The sequence below is a fragment of the Heterocephalus glaber genome, unplaced genomic scaffold (genome assembly GCF_053883595.1).
Source record: "Heterocephalus glaber isolate CG9 unplaced genomic scaffold, H.glaber_assembly_v1.0 deba00001497, whole genome shotgun sequence".
Classification (NCBI taxonomy): Eukaryota; Metazoa; Chordata; class Mammalia; order Rodentia; family Bathyergidae; genus Heterocephalus; species Heterocephalus glaber.
Window position 1 is genome coordinate 62,352,810 of NW_028258320.1, and position 18,901 is coordinate 62,371,710.

Sequence of the window (18,901 nt, forward strand, 5' to 3'; positions counted from 1 at the left end):
GGTGACTGCACCACACATGGGGCCACTCTGGGAGCTGAGTTTGCAGCTGGAAAGCACCTTGTACAATGCTGGGCACTTAGAAGGGATTTCCTTACCACAATCCTTAAAGTGTTACAATTCTACAATCAAAATGACTATCCACCACCTTAACATCAGAGAAACCTAAAGCACAGTCCTGTTTTAATCTTCTCTAATACCCGCTGTACCCAGGGGATAGCTATTCCAGTAATTCATGAGTTTGCAGAGTGATGAGGGAAAAAAATGTGATTTTCTTGCTCTTCTAACAGATTCAAAACACACACGCACACACTGCTAAAGTGGCCGTGGGCGAGGAATTGTAAAATTAAGCAATGAACTTCACTAGAATATTTACTGAATTAATTCACAGCTGCTCAGAGAAAAACTCCCCAACCAGAAAGAAGCAATGCTGACAGTTTGTTGTAGGCTCCAGGAGGCACTGGGGGTGCTGCCCTTCACGACAGCCGACCAGTCATCAAAAAGGGCCTGGGGAGCGTAGGCAGAGGAGGCGCGCCAGGAGGTGGGAAGGCGGCCGGCAAAGAACGAGGAATGGGTGTTGGGCTATGTGGGAGAATGAAGTGGAAGGGCGAGGGAGTCTGCCAATAGCTGAGAGCTGTGCTGTGCTGATGACCATGACTTGGGCCCTGCTGGGAAGAGTGAGGAGTCAGGAAGTGAGCAGGAGCAGACACCTGGCTGCATCCAAAAGAAAGAGGACCTGGGGGAGGGGTGAGAAGTGGTCAGACCTGAGACCCATGTGGGAGGTTAAAGCGACAGATGTCAGGGAGAGAGCAGCATCCCAGATTGTCCTTTTGTGGTTTTAGCTAAAACAAGGGTTTATTTTTACTTGCACTATAATTTTTACAGGAAACGGTTTTACCTAAGACCAAAAGATTCTGAAATCATTTAAATGCCAGCTGATTTAATAGCAGCAAAAACATCAGAGCCATAATCAGTGGTTTAAATATGACAGGCAGATGAGTATCCTTGGATTTCAATTACATATAACCAAGTTCCAATGAAGAGATACAATTTCCCACATCAAACAAGCATGACTGTCTCACAGTTAAGGGTTTTGTGGCAATAACCCAGTTGAGTTAAAATAAAATAGACTTCCAGGGCTGACCTTCTTGCAAACAACCTACTCAAATACATGACAAAAGAAATAAGGTATAAATCTGACAGTGGTCACTGGGCTATTTCTCTTCATCCCCGCCTCTCAGCCCTGATTTATAAGCAGGCCCCAGCCTTCTCTCTTATGCTGACGACATGAGAGATGTGAAAGGCCAGCTCTGCCCTTTGTGTTCACAGGCCTCTTCCTTCAAAGCCTCAAAGTTATCTGTTACCACAATGTGCTTGCTATTTAAAAGTCATGGTTCTGGTCTCAGCTTGAATTTTGTGTAAGTTAAGTAAAGTAATTAGGGACTTATCTGTTGTCTTAATCACAGGAGGTGTTGATCGATCATCAGAAATAAGAAAAGAAAAAGATGAAACATTTGACCTGAGCTTTGGTTTACACTAGTGGGTGAAAGGCAGACTTGCTCTATCTAGTGCAATGGAGAAGATGACAAATGTGGCCTAAAATTAAGATGGAGAAGCTCTGACTCTTGCCATCTTCACGGCACATTGCTTTCAAAGGCCAGCACCAGAGGGGATGCATTTGTGTGGCTCAGCTGCTCAGGATCAACGAGACCACGGAGGAAATGGCCAACTCCAGGCCTGAGTCCTTAATGCCAATTCCACTGAGCCATCAGTCAGTATACTGGAAACTTAAATAGAAATTGAACAATACAGACCCTAGTGATCGAGAAAAAAGGCATTTCTGCTAAAGAATGCAAAAATACTCAGATGTAGAAAAATAACCCAAATCTTTTTTTTTGGGTACTGGGGATCGAACTCGGGGTCCTTGCGCTTGTGCAGCAGGTGGTGAAACCACTGAGCTAAATCTCCAGCCCCCAAATCTTCATAAGTATCAGCACTGAGGTCCCATATGCCCTCCACTTCCTCCTTAGACATCATTTTTCATCCCAGGACTTGAAGCAATGTCTCAGGGTAGGAAGGGAGGAAAAGAGAAGAAGGGAAGGGAAGTGAATTCAAGGGGAAAAACACTTAGCTACATGGTGTCCATGGATGCTTGTCTGAGGCTATCCCTCCTCTCTCCCAAACTCATATGCGGAAATCCGAACCGCCGAGGTGTATTAGGAAGCTGAGCCTTTGAGGGGGTGATTAAGAGGTTAGGTCCTGAGGAATTCACGCTTAGAAAAGAGATCTCAGAGACCCCTCACTCCTTGCCAGTACTGCAGGACACAGCAACTGTCCCATCTATGAGCCAGAAAGGGAGCCCTCACTAGACAAGGAATCTGGCTTGGACCTCAGACTTCCCAGCCTCCAGGACTGTAGGCAATACATTTCTGTTGTATTGTAATAAGCCGCTCGATTTATGGTATTTTTGCTTTAGTAAACAGTTGGATGTCCAGAAGTAAGCACACATGTCCTACTGAGGTAGGATAGAAGAAATAAAAACAGGTAAAAAAGGAGACCCCCAAAAATCATAATTTTAAAATTAGCTAAGAAAAAACCTGCAGCTTCATGACAAAATCCAGTCAAAAAGTCATCCACTACTCCTTCCAAAAGGGAAATGCTTTATCTGAAATTTTTTTAGACCGCTTTGCTTGCTAACTTGTGTAACTAATCTCACACAGATGTGGCTTCCTAGGGTCACTCTCTCTTTCTGCACCTCTAGTTTGCATGGCTACCTGCAAGGCACACATTTTCCCCAGGGGGGAAAAAATCTACTTTGTGTCTACACACAGGGCCTTAAGGAAGGAGATGTTAGGGTTTCTCCTGAGCTGGGGTGAGCTGCCCACACAGACCTCTAGAGAACACAGCCTGCCCAGCTCAGCAACTCCCCTGCTGGACAGCATCGCACATCCCAAGCCACTGTCCCTACGTGGGCAAAAGAGCTGAAGGTCTTTATTTTACCAGGACCATCCTGAAAGACAACAGCCAGCTCTCAATTCTAATAAGAAATGAGGCTGCCCAAACACCTACATTACAAATGTGGAAACTCCAAGTGACAGCAAGGGCACTCTGCAAGATAGGGAGACAAAAATGGGCTCCTTTCTCCTTTTTTTCCTACAAGGCAAACCCAAATCTGATCTTGTGACTCTCCTTGTAACCTACCATAGCCTCCTGCTATTATACAACCTTTGTTCCCTGCCATTTCCTCCTGGTCCTTCCCTCCCACTCCCACATCCCCTGTGCCCAGTGCTCAAACCAAGGCCAACACACACCCTCCGTCAGCCCTCCAGGCCCTGTCCTTGCCCGCTCTGCCTGGCACGCCCTTCCTGCCCAGCAGAGACCTTTCTCGACTTGGGAGAAATGATGCTTCCTCAATGCAGCCCCTTGGTCCTGTGCTCTCCGTTTCTTGGACCATCATTGGACGTTGAAGGCTCCACGGTTCCTATAACCATGAGTGCTTTGCACTGGCCTCCCCCAGTATAAAGGGTAATCAAAATATATGGTGAATGTTTACATTTTTAAAAATTTATTATAGTAAATCACACATTGCCATTAATCCCCCTCAAAATACTCCCTCTCACTTCAAACACACTTATCCTATCGTTCAAGCCACTTTCTGAAGCCATTCAGGAAGTCCTCAGGATTTCAGGAGGGATGATCAAAAATATGGTGAATGCCACTGCTGTATGCCAGGTAACAACAAGGCAGACTTGTAAAAACATCAGTGTGTCCTCATCCACCAGATCTGGCACTATGTGACTTCTGGCTCATTCCCAAAGTCAAAATGAGCGTGAAAAGTAAACATTTTTAATTGATTCAGGCCATTGAGGCAGCCATGACAGCACAACTAAAGACACTCATGAAAGAGGTAATCCAGAACTGCTTCAAAAAGTAGCAATGGCGATGGGATAAATTTGTTTGAAGCGAGGAAGAGTATTCTGATGACAATGTGTTTTTTACTGTAGTACATTTTAAAAAACAAACATGCACTGTATTTTCAGATCATACCTTGTGGACTGTCTGAACTCCCTGCAGGCGAGGCTGTGGACCCCGTGCATCCTCTTGAGCCCCCACCATGGTACACAGGGCTCAGTTCTCCATGTGCAGCCATCTTTCAGCCACCCAAGCCTTTTCTCTGTCACTTGACTCCTCCAATTTTGTCTTCTAATATTTTTGACCAATTACATGTTCCTTTGGGGTATGACGGTGAGATTTCCCTGGTCCCCTGAGAAGTGGGCAATATAACCTTCTCCAAGAAAGCCTGCATTCAGTCACCCCCCAATCTCTCCACCCCCTGCTACCATACTTTTCATTCTCTTCCACCTAGCATGCCAGGTATTTCAACCATGAACTGGAGAATGGGTGATTACATTTGAGAGTGAGAGAAAACCACTACCCAGGAAACTCATAGTACATTGAGTCTTGGTTGGAAAATGCAATGAGCAAACCCAGGAGGCAGCACAGAGAAGAACAGAAACTACTCTGAAAGATCCTTGTCTGAGCAGGCTGCTTCTGAGGTTTCTACCTTCCCAGCACAGAGAGTTTTCTAGCTATGAAGAGTTCAGAAGAGTGGTGCTAGTGTACCCTACCCACAGTGTATCAGTCACTCAGTGTCTTTCTTAACCAGGAATTATGCTGGGGGTTTTTAAACCATGTAAAAGCATCATACACTTGAAGATTCTAAGAGAGTCGATTTTAAGCATTCTCTTACACACAGAAGTGTACGTGAGATGACATGTTAGCTTGACTTGGCCATTTCAAAATGTATATTCATTTCGAAACAGGATGTTGTACACCACAAATATCTATAATTTTTGTCAAGTAAATAAAAAATGCTAGCATAATATTTCACAAACATTTCATGCATCTTTTCTTCTCTGGATCCCCAGCTACAAGCAGGCATCCTCTGCACTCTCCTCATCTACAGAATTCTTGAGCAACAGCGGAAGCAAGAGTGCTAATGCCAAGAGCTGATCCTCTCATCCACAGCTGTTTTTAAGCAGGTACTTGGCCAAGCTTGGCATTGCTCCCAACAGTGCAGACAGGCTGGTCAGTGCTATCTGGGTGCGTTCTCCACTCTATGGGTGGATCAGTTTATTGAGAACACCCTCAGCCTCCACACTACCTGCCTCGATGGCCCGGGGAGGCTATGCAGGTCACAGATTATGGACTGAGAGTGGCACCAGCTGGAAGAACAATGAGGAAATGAAGAACCTCAGGTCAGGAGAGCAAACACTCATGCTATCCACTGGCCCAGGAATGGGACCACAGAACAGCCACAGACACAGAGGGCGACAAGCAGGAGAGACAAGCTGTGCTGGCTGCAGCTCACACTCTGCCCAGCCACTGTCCTCTCCATGGAGGCAGGTAGCTGGTGGCCACCAGGGTCTGGAATATGGGAACCGCCCCATACTGGGCCAGAGAGTGAGAGCCAGAGAGGGGCTCAGAATTCATGCGTGTGGTCCAGAAAGCAGCTCCGGCAGCTCTTCCTTCACCTGTGATCAGAACAGCAAGGCAGGAAGGATGTGGGGAATGAACATCTCTTGCCTCTGAAGCCCAGTCTGCCCTCCTGTCTCAGCAGCTGTGCACTGAGCACCACCTTCCCAGGCCCCCCAGGCCACCTTCTTAATCAGAGCTCATTCTTGCTGACCCAGAACCATCAACAGCAAGGCTCCAGGAAGCACGGCCAGACTGTCGCAGCCACACATGACCACACTCTTCCTTGCCTCCCCCTGGCCGTCAGGTCACACCTCTCAACCTCTGCCTTGGCACTTGAAGATGCACACTCCAGGTGCCAACATCAGGTAGTCACCCCCGGTGCAGGCTGCCTTCCATGGGCCCCAGTTAGGGCAGGAGATGTGAGCTGAGATGCTGAAGGGCATTCATGGACCATGTCTGGGACCACAGCCAGGAGCCTGTTTTCCTCTCAGTGTCCCTACTTCCTCGGCTGGCCTCCAGATCCTGCCGGACAGCTCAGAGTCTGAGGCACAAAACTCCCCCAGCAGCTGGAATCTTGTTAGAGGGATCAAGACGGTAACACAACCCTGAAGGCCTAAGGTAAGTTAGCTGTGACAGATTAAAGGAGGTGATTCTCAACACCATAAGCCCTCATGCCTGAGAGTACTTAAGAGTTCTTTTTTTTGTGGGGGGGGGGTCCATTTTTCTAAAGTCATCCTGAAATTACCCCTGTAAGAATCCCACCTGTCACTCAAAGGAGACACATTCCCTCTTTTAAATTAGTATGACTTTTCCTTCTATTTGTAACCAAAGATATGTCAGTAAGGGCATAGGCAGGGGCCATTCATGAAGGGGGACATTCTGGGTACAGATTCCAGGAACACCCCTGTAGGTCCCAGATTCCCAGTTACAAGAATGGGCCTGCTAAGTGCACACCAACTCCACCAATCACTGGCATAGGAATCAAAAGTTCAATGCGCCCCAAACCCAGGCTGGAATGCCAAAGGGACAGACGCAGGCCCTCTGCCCACCCTTCCTCAGCTCCCCAGCAGCCTCTGCTCACCGTGTACCGCTCCCCCAAAAGACCAAGGCTGTAAGTGATAACCCTCACTCCCAGCAGCCTTGCACCCCAGGAAAGCGTCCCAGGACCACTGGGAAAACGAAATGCACAGGAACCTCCCTGAAAAAGTTTGGGAAGTGAAACCAGCCTCCCCTGCTTTCTTCCTCTGGGAGAAGACTCCCAGACCCCTCCAACGCCTCCCTTTACTGGCAACTTCCACCAGGACCCTGAGGAGTGATCCTGCCCTGAAGCCCCGTTGATGCTATTGCTTCTGATGTTCCAGGCCTGATCCACATTAAACGTGGCACTTGCTTGGGTCTAGATTGCTAAGGAGACTCCGCTCCTGCCAGGTGACCAGCAGCAAGCAGATAGATAACTTAGTGACCTTCTCTACCTGCTTGATTTTTTTCCCCAGCAGTAGTGAGAGCAGCCAGGACATGTTCTAAATCCAGCTTCAATCTAGACCAACAGCCTACTGTAACCTGGACCTAGGACATGATAGTAAGACTCCCAGGAGCCTCTAGTCGTGTGCCTGGGTCTTTGACTACATTACAGCTCATCCATGGATGGGCCTCTCTGTTGGAGCTTGGAGCATTTCAGCTCAGCCTCAACAGGTTTCAGCACTACAAGTCATGGTCTGTCCAAACACTTTTGGGTTTCCTGGGCTTCAGGAGGGATAAGCTTTGTCTTGAGTGGCCTACAGCCATTTTCCATTTAGGATGAACAGTCAATATCCACCTCCCTTACAAATGATGGCTTAGATTTCCCTAAGAAGACAAAGTTCCAAAGAAAAAGATCCTTTAGGGCTAAGACAGGAGCTAAGACTCAAGGGAGAAGATGAACCCAGGGCCCAACACAGGTCACTTTTAGCCCCAAATAAACTATCCACTAAATTTCCTCTGGGGAAGACTTTGCAATGTCAGCTACGCTACTTCACCGCTCTGGGAGGATGCCTCTGATGTAAGCCTACCAGAGATATATTTCTCCATCCAAACTGCAAGTTCAAAGCAGTTGAATAAAATGACCACAGTGAATGATAACTGGAGGAGGAAACTAAGTGATATTTCACAAATGATGTACTTGTAAGATTAAAACACCTTTCTCTTAAGAAAAGGCCCTCTGTCAGGTGAGAGAGAACGAGTCTGACCCTGCTCTTCTCCCTCTCACAGCCAGAGGGCACATGATCTCACTGGCAGCCACCACGCCAGTCCTCATCCACAACTCAAGTGTGACCATGGGGCTACTAGCGCCAGGTCATCCAGCAGCATCTGGCATACACACTCTAGGCCATTCTAGGCCTTACTCATTCCAGCAGCCCAGCTGGACCTACAACCTGATGCCTTTCCTCAATTCCAGGCTGCTACTGCAGCCTCCCTGAGGAGCAGCAGAGGACTGCACCTGACAAGGCAAAGACGGGAGAGGGACCAACCTGCTGCTGTCATCCCCCAAATCCTCCAACCCCAAGGGGCCACACAACTATTGTCCCAGGAAACTTGACTTCAGCCTTGCCATTTATGCAGGATGACAGAGTTGTCAATCAAGCAGCCACTTCTCCAGCAGTTCTCTGAGCTGTTGCCGTGACCACTGAGGCTGTCCTAGACACTCCACAGCAGCTCTGGGAAATACTCACTTTGGCCACAACAGATCTGAAACACAGACCTATCCCAGGTGATCCACCCCACACCCACCAGATGATCCCCACCTTACTACTTCAAATGTCCCAAATAGGTCTGCAAAATGTAGGAGATGGAGCATGTGCAGGCCACCCCTCCTTCATGTAAGCCGGTCTTCCTCACACTCCTCACGTCAGTCCAGGAGGCCTCCCTCCAGTGCATGATTTTCTGTGCTTCAGCCCAGGTCCCAGTAAAGCCTGCTCAGGTAATCCTATTGCCTACTTGTGATTTTTTCCCCCATACCAGGGAACAAACGCAGGACCTTGCGCTTTCCGTGCAGGCATGGCACCACTGAGCTACATCCCCAGCCCTCTACTTGTGATTCTTATCTCAGGTAGAGTGGGCTGAGAGGATTGTACTAAAAAGAGCTGGTGATACTAGGGCCCATTAACTCTAAAGAATTCCAGAAAGCAGCAGAATATTGAAGTTAAAAAGCAACAGAGATCGATAGTGACCTGGGGAGAAGCAGTAGAAGCTGCTGAGATCCACAAAGCTGCCAAAGCAGCAGCAAACTCCAGGTGCTGAGAAGCTGATAGGTGTAGATGGGAGCCACCAGGAGCTGTAACAGTAAGAGCTGAGGTGCTGGCACTCAAAGCTGGGAGATAAAACACTAAATGCTGACAGCCACTGGCACTCACAGCCCAGAGCTACTAACATCAAGGGAGCTGCACTTTGCCAACTCATAATTTCTATCAGAACTATGCAAAAGAACCCCCAACCAAGTTGTGACATCAACTGGTAACAGCGGCTAGAGGTGCAGTCCAGTGGTACAGTGCTTGCTTAGCATGCATGAGGCCCTAGGTCTGGTCCCAGAACCACAAAACAAAAACAAAAGCTCTCTGAGATTTCTAAGATGGTGATGCTCCTCGTTCAAAAGCCTTAGAATATAGAACTCCACAACTCAAACTACAGCAAGCTGGGATGTTGGCACAGCTGGGCCCAAAAGCTGGCCTGAGTTCTCAGCCCACAAGGACACAGAGCTGCTGTCCCTCTACCTCCATCCCTCTATGCCAGGCCTTACTGCTCTGCCCAGTGACTAAGTTAATTCTACAGGCAAGAGCTGTCTGTACCCACTTCCACTTGCAAAGAAAAGAGCAGAGGAAAGGCGAGAGCAGCAATGCAGAAGAAACAAGACCTTCTAAATGACGTACAAACCTGCAGGGAGTCTATCTTTCCAGCAGGTGATTTACTGAACAGCCACAGGGGAAGCACTGTACAGCAGGCTCACCTTTCCAGCCCAGAAGCCCTTTCTATCTAAGAGCTAAGAAGGTAGGAACAAAGGTAACATGCCGTTCACAAGGCTCTGAGGCACTTGGGTTAGTCCTTGGTCTACCCAGCCAGCAGATTCCATAGGTGGAAGATGATGATTGAAGGGATGGGAAGAAAAGATGCCCATGGAAGGGAAGGGAATTGAGGGAAGCTAAGCACTGAGGTCTGGGAGCAAACATTCATCTAAAAAGAGCCAAACACCCAGAAGCAGACAGGAAAGTGCAGAGACAGAGAGATGGGAGGGCTATGGTGTGTGAGGAAAGGGGCCCCAGTATCATCCGAGTGACTGGCTCATCGGCTGTACCCTGTCTTTCCTGGGATGCTCAATGCAGAGGCATTCAGGCAGGGACTCACTTCCTCTAATCAGTAGCACCAGGAGGGTGCTATGATGCCACACCATGGTGCCAGGCAGGTAGAGCATGGAACTCGCTGACTTGGTGGCAACAGGTCAGGTCCACAGAACCAACAAGGCATCCAGCTAAAGCCATTCCTGACAGACTGCAGGGCCCTCCCCACGGCCCAGTGCAGCAGAGATGTGGTATGATTCTCGCTAGTAAGATGTCTACTCATTTGTTTAGGCAAGCATTCATTCAACAGGTATATATTGCTATCGACAATGTCCCCGGCACTTTGCTATATGATAGGGATAGAAGCACACACAAGTGGAAAGCCCTCATGTTGCCCTCATCTCATTCTAGGGGTAACAGTTAATAAATCATATAATTACAAATTATAGTAAATAGGATGAACCTGAAACACAGAATGATATAACGCTGTGATAGCCAGTGTAACAGCCACTAGCTATGTGATGCTATATAAATTTGAAAAACTAATTAAAATTAAAAATTTTGTTTCTAGGTTGCACTAGCCACCTGCTAAGTGCTCAACAGCCACATGTGGCAAAGGAGACCGCACTGAACAGTGCAGATTACAGAACCTTTCCATTATCACAGAGGTTCTGCTGCACAGCACTAGAAAACAATGGCAGAGAGCCCTCCAAGAACTGAAGCTGGCCATGGAAGGAAGATGCAGAAGGCTTTTTGGATGTGCCAAGTCTCTGAAGCAGGAAACCACTGGACAGTCCGAGAGCTCACAGGTGACGTGTGTCTTTGGAGAACATCACGATGGAAGGGGTGGGTTTACAGCCCTGTAAGGCATTTGACAAGCAATGAAAAGTGGACACAGAGTTTAGTTACATAAGGGCCATGACCCAGGCTTTCTTGCAAAGAGGGGAAATGAGGGAAAAGAGGGGAGGGGAGGGAAAAAGGGAAAATAAAGACTAGATCTTCAGGTTTTTGGTCTGACTATCTGGATGAAGAGTCATCCAGGATGAAGAGTCATAAGCTGGAATAGGAAGATGGGTCAGGCTGTGTTAGTCTGAGCACACATTTGTGGTTCTGTTCCTTTTTTTTTTTTGGTACCAGGGATCAAACTCAGGTCCTTGCGCTTGGGAGGCAGGCAGCGGAACCACTGAGCTAAATCCCCGGCCCTTGTTCCTATTTTTGTTATATATTATTTTGGCAGTGCTGGGGATGAAACTGGGGTGGTGGTGGGAAGGGCTGGCAGGCACTCTATCCCTGAGCTATCCTGAGCTGCTTCGGAGAGGTGGAAGGTTATCAGAGCTCTACCCTGGACATAGCAAGTCTGAGCTTAATCCAAGAGGAGCCACAAAGCTGGACAAGCATGTTACTAACATGGATATAAATAAGGGTGCTATTAACATATACTGTTATTTATAAATCCATGAGCACAGGAGATGTGTTTATCCCTTGGAGAGAAAACAGAGAAATAAAGGAGGCTGCCTGGGCCAAAGGCTTGAGGGTTCCTGCATAGCCTATGGTCATAGGGATGGGCGACCTGGGTCCTACACCAAACACCTGCATAACCCACTGCCGGTTTCTATTAAATTTTATTAGAACACCGATTTACATGTCATCTATGACTGTTTTTGTACTATAAAACAGTGTTAATCTTCACAAAACCCCCAAAGTCACCACCTGACCCTTTACAGAAAGTTTGCTGACCCCTTGATTTAAACCATCCGAGAACACAATTTCCTTATCTGTAAAACTCACCCAACTTACCGGATTAATGGATATACTATGTCTATTATGAAAATGCCTGGCACACGAAGACAACACACAAAAGTTTCTACTGATTCTAAGTCTACTCAGCAAGGCTAAGTGAAAAAGCTTTTCTCTCCTGGCACTGACGCTGCGACATCCAGCTCTGTTTCCACATTTGGCAACAGCAAACAGCAGCCACCTACTCTCCAGAAACAACTGCTAACACAAGTTCATAAATATAAACAGAACCAGTGTCATGTGAGCTATCTCACCCAACACAGGATGAGTGTGTGAGAGCAGTTCTGACTCAGCTGTCTGTGCACGACTAGTCTCCCCCAGCCCTGTCCCATCTGGAACAAAGGCAAGAAGAGTCCATGAACAATTGCTTTTCACAGAACAATTGCTTATAACGTCCAAGTCTACATCGTTAATCTTAAGGGGCAAAGATGGGATTGTTCTATATCTTTTGCTTACCCTCAATGCTGCCCTAGCTCTGGTAATCCATCTGGCAAGAGCAGCCAATCGTAGTACAGGCTAAAGCAGTCTCCTAGGCAACCAACAATATAGCCACAGAAATGGGCTGCAGACAGGAGAAAGAAACACGAGGACACGAATGGGAGCGTTGAGGGGAAGAGTGACCCAGAATCCCCTGACCTTGATATAGCACTTATCTGCAGGATCACCTCAATCAATACCAGACTCCTAGCTACCTATCCTACCAGTGTGGAATAGCCCATCCCCAGCCCCCAGCAGAGAGAGAGGGATCCCTCGGACGCCTGGGAGCTGCCTGGAAGGGCTCAGAATGTTCTTGCCTTCAGCCTCCGCCACCCAATCTGTAGAGAATACCTCCAATAATGCCCCACACAGAAACTGGTGAAGGGCCAGAACCCTAAAGAACCTGAACACAGCACCCCAGGACCAGGCTGGAGCTATCCAGGAATAAAGGCAGAGAAAAGGGAACTCATAGGGAGCCTTTGGAACTCAAACTCTCCTCCCATTCAACAGATAATTTTTCAGCTTATTCAGTTTCAGGGAGAAAAAACTACTGTATCCAACAAAGACATCCAAAGCAAAGTCTGCTTCCAGGATCTCAGAAACTGGCTGTAGTTTACATTAGGAAAATAACTTAGCCAAGGGTCATCTCAAGAAACCAGGCTTTAAAAAGGATCCAGGTTAGGCAGGGCTAAAGAAAGATTTCTGCTGGAGCCCCAGCAGCCTTTCTAGTTTCCTGAACGACTGAGAGGTGCAACTTTGAAGCACAGAGCATCTGGGCTTTTGCAGTTATCTGGTACTTTTCACCATCTCAAGATTCTTCACAGGTGCGTTGCCTTGGCTCTGACAAACACCTGGAGGCAGGTGTGCAAGATCAGAATCATAGACTGTCTACAGCTCAGAGGCTGAAACAGAGGCAATCAGGAAACACACGTGATGGAAAGAACGAGAACCCGACTTTCTGGTCTATGACCACAGCTGGATGGAGAGCTCCAAGCCACTCCACCTAGCAAAGTGGTGCCCAAGATTTTTCTGTCTGGGCCACTCTCCCTGTCACCCACTTCTGATCCCACCTACTTCTTAAGTCCCAGCTCAAACTCATCAACTTTCCCCCCAAACTAGCCCCTAATCCAGTTTTTAGGTCTCAGTCAAGGCTACTTCTTTCTCGTAGTCATAGTAATATAAGTAGTACCACTGAGATTTCCCATGCTCCCCTCCACTCACCTGAACCTGAACAATGTTCCAGGGCCAATCCCTCCCCCAGCCTAGTCCTAAGGCTTACTACACAGAGGCAGAGGTTTTTTAAAAACCAGACAAAAAACCCCACAAAGACCTCTAAGACTACCCTGGAAAGCCCAAACTTCCAAACCAGGACAGTAACCATACGAGACCTGCCCCGCAGGACCTGGAATAACCTTTCTTCTGGAGCTCACTGAAGGTTCACTCATATGAGACTGCATCTCATAAACTCAGTTTTAACAGAGTAAATTCTGGGAAAGGTGCAGCTGACATGACTCAGCACCCTGTCAATCATGTCGTCAGTCATGCGCTACAAGACCCCAATGGCAGGTACCCCAGGACAGTGCAACACTGTAAACCCCTACACCTTATGCCCCCAGCACTCGTGACATTTTGTTTTTGTAGGTACAAGCCCAATCACTCTGAACATAGACTGCCTTAATAAACTTCACTGCTTTTCCTTTACCATCATGCGCCATGTCCGTATCTTTGTCAGTCACACGCAAAAACCTAGGAACCTGTCCTGGATCGTATCACTCCCGGCAACACCCACAGCACAAAACCCTCACTTTGTACGCGCCGCCGTCTTTACCCTTCCCTCTGGCAGTGCCTCAATCGCCAGAGCCCAGTGCTTCCTTCTTCCTCATCTCTCTCTCACTCCCTCTAGCCTCTCTGTTTTGATCCTCTTGGATCCACAGAGGGTTTCTACATTGCACTTTATTTTTTTGAAGCCAAGGCATGTGTTCACCAAAGAGAGGTGCACCATCTAGCGGCCTGCGTGGTAACAGAACTACTCTAGGGGCTCTCAGATGACAAAGGCCCCCAGCTCTCTGTGGCTGGGGTGTAGTAACAAGGAGGAAGCTGGGAGAGACTCTGGAACAAGATTTCCAACCACGCAAATGACAAAGTATTTAATGCTGCTTCAATTAGTAGAAGCAAAGTCCCCAGGGTTACTAGGAAGAAGGATGAAGAGCAGGCTAATCAACAGATAAAGACCACATTGATTCAAGTGCTTCATGTCCGTTTCCTGTGCTAGTTCTCCCATCTCCGCTGAGAAATCAGGGTTTCCAAGGCTGGGGATTACAGCTCAGCAGTAGTGTGCTCACCCAGCATGCAAGAAGCCGCTGGGTTCAATCTCCAGAGAAGGAAAAGAAAAATGAAATAAAATGTGGAATTTATTCCTCTCCTTGCTACCCACTTTTGATCTGGAAGGGGCTACTGTTGTTATCAGAATTTCTTTCCCAGGCAGGAAAGGGGTAGCTAGAAAAGTGGAAAGCAGTTTCTCAGGGCCTGGATGGAGAGGAGACATAAATAGTTCAAGGATTCTCCAGTTCCGACCTGCCCCACATCACCTGGGTATCTTTACTAATCACTGGTCAAAATGGAGATTCTGATTCAGCTGGTCTGGGGCAGGGCCTGAGAACCTGCATTTCTAACAGGCCTCAGAGAAAGCTGATGCTGCAGTTTATGACACACCTGGCAGTAGCAAGAGACTGGTGACTTTGAACCTTCACCCTCTGCCCCACCCCCAGTTCTACATGCCTTCCTGCTCCTCCAGTCTTCCTCCCTCCCACCCCACTGCCTGCCTGTACAAACTGATGCTGTCACTTGAGCTACAAAAGATGTGCAAAGGCACCCCATTCAGAAATCTGAAAAAAAGAAATACTAAAACAAGCAAAAAAATCTTTCAGTCACTTCCAAATCTACTTGGTTCCACTCTTACACATGGTCCTCTGTATGCCTGTCTTTCACCAGAGAAAAGGAGAAGTGTCCACTTAAGATTCCAGTCGTCAGGGGCTCCAACTATACGCAGGTGGAGCAGCCCTTGTTGGCTCCATTCCTGCAGCCCTGACAGCATCATCTTACAATGGAAGCTCTTTGCTCCCATGGCCCGTTACAATGTCTCTTGTATTATTCACGTGCATACATTTTTAGGTGCATGGAAATATATCCTATCATGAAAGACTTGTGCCTGTACAGAAAAGAGGCGCTCCCTTAATACATTTTTAAAGCCTCTAGACTGGAAAGGAGCACATTTGTAGCAGAAAAGCAAGTCCCAGTTAGTTGGTAGGATTGGCATTACCCCAGACATTTCCCCTCTTTCCAATTTTTTACAACAAAAATGTTAAGGGACTGAAGAAGGGATTTTGTGAATGAGTAAATATACTCTTTTAAAGGTCATATTCAGAGACATTTCTTAAGTATCAGTTCCTGTGAGAGAAGCCACAGGCAGGTACCTACGAACCAATTCAACCATGAAAATATTTGATGAGCAGCTTCCATCCCAATGCAGCCATTTGGCCGGAAGTTGTACTTAAATATCACTATCTCCACAGGGCAGAACCTTAGGGGACTTTATCCAAAAAGGCAACATCTACCTAACTGAATCTCCACAGACTCAGCCCTCAGCCAACATAATACAGGCTCATTTTTAAACTGAGAAGGAGGGCAGGGATATTAGGGACTGGTGGGTTGAATTTCCAATAGCTGAAGAGCACATTTCTCCAAACAGATGGTCACATTATCCTTTCCGAGTCTCTTAAGTGCTTTGGGAGCTACGAATCATAATAGCTATTCAGGCTGGTGCCTGTCACTGACTAACTGATTACCAGTTTACAGACTTCGAAAACATTGGCCAAAATTGTTCTTCCCTGCTTAGGGCAAGTCTTGCAGGGCAGCAGGCTTGTCCACACACCTAACAATACCGCCACACCTGAGTGAAAGGCAGGGCAGCAGAGTGCAAGGCTCGTGACATAAAACAAAACAAAAACCCCCTCAAACAGGGTGCAACTCCATTGTAAAATGATACCTTCTTGAGTGACAGGAATGAAGACAACCATGAGTGCATACCTGCTCCTAAAAATGATTCCCTGCTCAAAGCCGGAGCCTGGAAAACCATGTGGCTCAGCCCGGCATTACATCACCTCGAGGTGCCAGTTCCTCACTGAAGCCCTGGTGTGGGGACCAGGGAGGAAGCTCCCTGTGCGCCTTTATCCCTACTACGAGACATAGACCAGTCCTTGCTATCTTTTAAACTATACATCAAAGACTTCTAAGAACCCACGGCTTCGCTACCTCCACCCTCAAGTCCCCAGAAATGTTTTCTGAAACACATTCATTGCTTTGGAAAAGGAGAACAGACCTCAGAGTGGCCTGGGAAAGCCCAGTGGGGACACCAGCCTGACTTGCTGAAATGTGACCCCGCAGCCAGACCCAGCCAATAACCCCTATCCTCAACGTACCTACCCTACGTCTGGGTAGGTAATGGAGACAACCAGACAGAAGTGGGAATTCTAATCAGCAAACACTCATCCAGTGTAAAGGCCACTTCTGGGCATGTTAGCTCTATGGTTTAAAGAAAAGATCAGATTCCTGGATCGATGGATAGTCAAGCGCTGCCTCCGCCAATGACAAGGCTGTTGGACTGTCTTTACTAATAATAGCAAGCGGCCTTGTTCTCAGTGTTCACCAGAGACTGAGCACGGGGTGATGCTTAGGCTAACTGGACTCTGCGTCCACGAGTGAGCGCCCCACCACCTGCCCATTCATGCAGTGGCCGCCTGTAGACCGGCCTGTCTCCTTGGTCAGGGAGCTGCCGCACCAGAAAGCTCTTCCTTAGGAGGAGGCTTTCACTGCTTCCTGGCAGTTCCTTTGCAGGAAATACCACTGGGGGAGGGGGGTGAAGAAAAAAGATGCTGATAGAGCAAGACGCCCCCCAACCACGCATTCCGCTGCTGAACAACCAAAACCGGAGTCAGGGGGGTTATTTCTGCTCCCAGCAACATCGGGGCTGCCAGATGCCCATTTCAGCCAGAGGACAACATGCTACCAGCAGCGGCCACCAGGTAAAGCCGCGCAAGGCTTCCTTGAAGACCAGGCCGGCCCAGACTCCGGCTGCACGGGCATCAGAAGAAACACGCTAACAAAGCCTGGCAGCCTCTCCTCCTCCCCGGGGGCTTAGGGCGGCCAGGCGCTGCACTTACATGGCCTCGGAAACCTCCGGGTTCAGGTCGAGGGATGGGGCTGGCTGCAGGGACTGCGACCCTCCCATCCTCGCTGCGCCCTGGCGTGCAGGCTAGCCGCAGGCAGGGCCAGCGTTCTGGCGCGGTTCCTCCACCCGGGAGCCCGGGGCGGGCCGGCCTGCGGCCCGGCTTACTGCACTGCAGATGGGAGCAGCTGTTGGCATCCGTGGCGGCGGCGGCGGCAGCCGGGAGCTGCGGCTCGCGGCCCAAGCCGGGCCCGAGGGGCGAGCGCCGAGGAAGTGTGCGCGCGAGTGCGGCCGGCGCGCGCCTAGGTGTGCGCGTGAGTGTGGCCGGCGCGCGGCTCTGCCCGGGGCGCGCGAGCGTGAGTGTGAGTGCCGGTGTGGTCTGAATGGATCTGTTTTAAAGCCCTGGCAGCCCAGCTCCCGGGTAGGACACGATGATGTCATCACCACCGAGCAGCCCAGACGCCTGCATCTTCACAAAGCTCTAACGCTGGCTCCGGAAACAGGGCGGGGGAGGCAAGGCAAGACCCTCCCTCTCCACGCACGTCAAGCCCCAGGCTCGCCTCCCCACCCCCACCCCCATCGCCCCCATTGTGTGGCTTTGAGATGCAAATACTGCACGCTTCAGGGTGGGAAGCCAGGGGCCCCGGGAAGTGGAGGCGTGGTGATTAGGGCAGCTGACCACCGGGAGGTGTTGGGGGGTGGGGTCCGGCTTCAGCTGCTACATCCCTCCAGGAAGAAGGAAATGGTCTCTTCCGTCCCAGGGCGGGGCGGCTGGAGGAGCAGGTAAACAGACAGCAGTAAAAAGTCAGGACTGCCCACCTCTAGCTTCACAGCCAGCCCAGGCTCGGGAGGAGCTAAGGTATGTCCCGAGGGGAGGCTCCTGGCTTGGCTCCTCCCACACAGGCGGCCAAGGCCTCCAAGGATGCCATCTCTGTTCCCCCAAAGTCTGCAGGGGTTGGGGCAAGCTGGGAAGAAACAGACACATGGCCAGCTATAGGCACTAGGTCTGCAACACCACCTTTGGCTACCAGTGTTTTCCACACAGACAAGCTCTACACACACCTTCACCCTAAATAAAGAGAGGCCAGGCAAGCTTGCTGCCCAAGTCGGTCCCCACATGCCAGGAGAGTGCCCTGGGAGAAAGGCATCTTGTAGTGGCTTTCACGGGCTTACCTCCCATTCTAAACTCAGGCCAGCCTGCAACCCAAACCCATTCCCGTACTGGGAAGTGGCCAGATCCCCACCCCTGGCTCTGAAACTCTCAAGGTTTGAGCTCTGGGGCTTTCTCACTGGAGGCAATCAGAGGATTCATCTCCTTATGGGGTTGGGAAGTTCGGGGGCACACTTGGGGACTAGATCCTCCCTTCTGTTCTGCATTAAGCACAACCTCTGTCTGAGCTCCAGGAACAGACTCACAACTGAATTCGAATGGAAGCACCCATGGGTAAACTGAAGACTTTCATATCTTCTATTTCTTCACCCATGGGGCAGTTGGCCTAAAATGTATCTAAATTGTGGTCAAAAGAAAAATCAAATCAAAATAAAACTACTCAAAGCATTTTAAAATTTCCTTCAATACAGTGAACATGTCCTAAAACTGGCTAGAGATGTTTGGATGGTG

At 48.9% G+C, this 18,901-nt stretch overlaps 1 protein-coding gene across 32 annotated transcripts in view; it reads right to left on the reverse strand.

The window, feature by feature from the left end:
• Positions 1-18,901, reverse strand: part of Tacc2 (transforming acidic coiled-coil containing protein 2) — a 228,737-nt gene that overhangs the window by 70,550 nt on the left and 139,286 nt on the right. For 2 of the 32 annotated variants that reach the window (XM_087185649.1, XM_087185648.1), the window contains exon 1: positions 17,276-17,817. The exons of 28 other annotated variants lie outside the window; for them this stretch is intronic. In XM_087185649.1, the coding sequence (XP_087041775.1) occupies positions 17,276-17,343 (68 nt within the window). In that variant the 5' untranslated portion in view covers positions 17,344-17,817. Of the gene's footprint in view, positions 1-17,275; positions 17,820-18,901 lie in introns of those variants that run through there. 2 more of the 32 variants (XM_013069984.3, XM_021253325.2) reach the window with 2 other exon arrangements.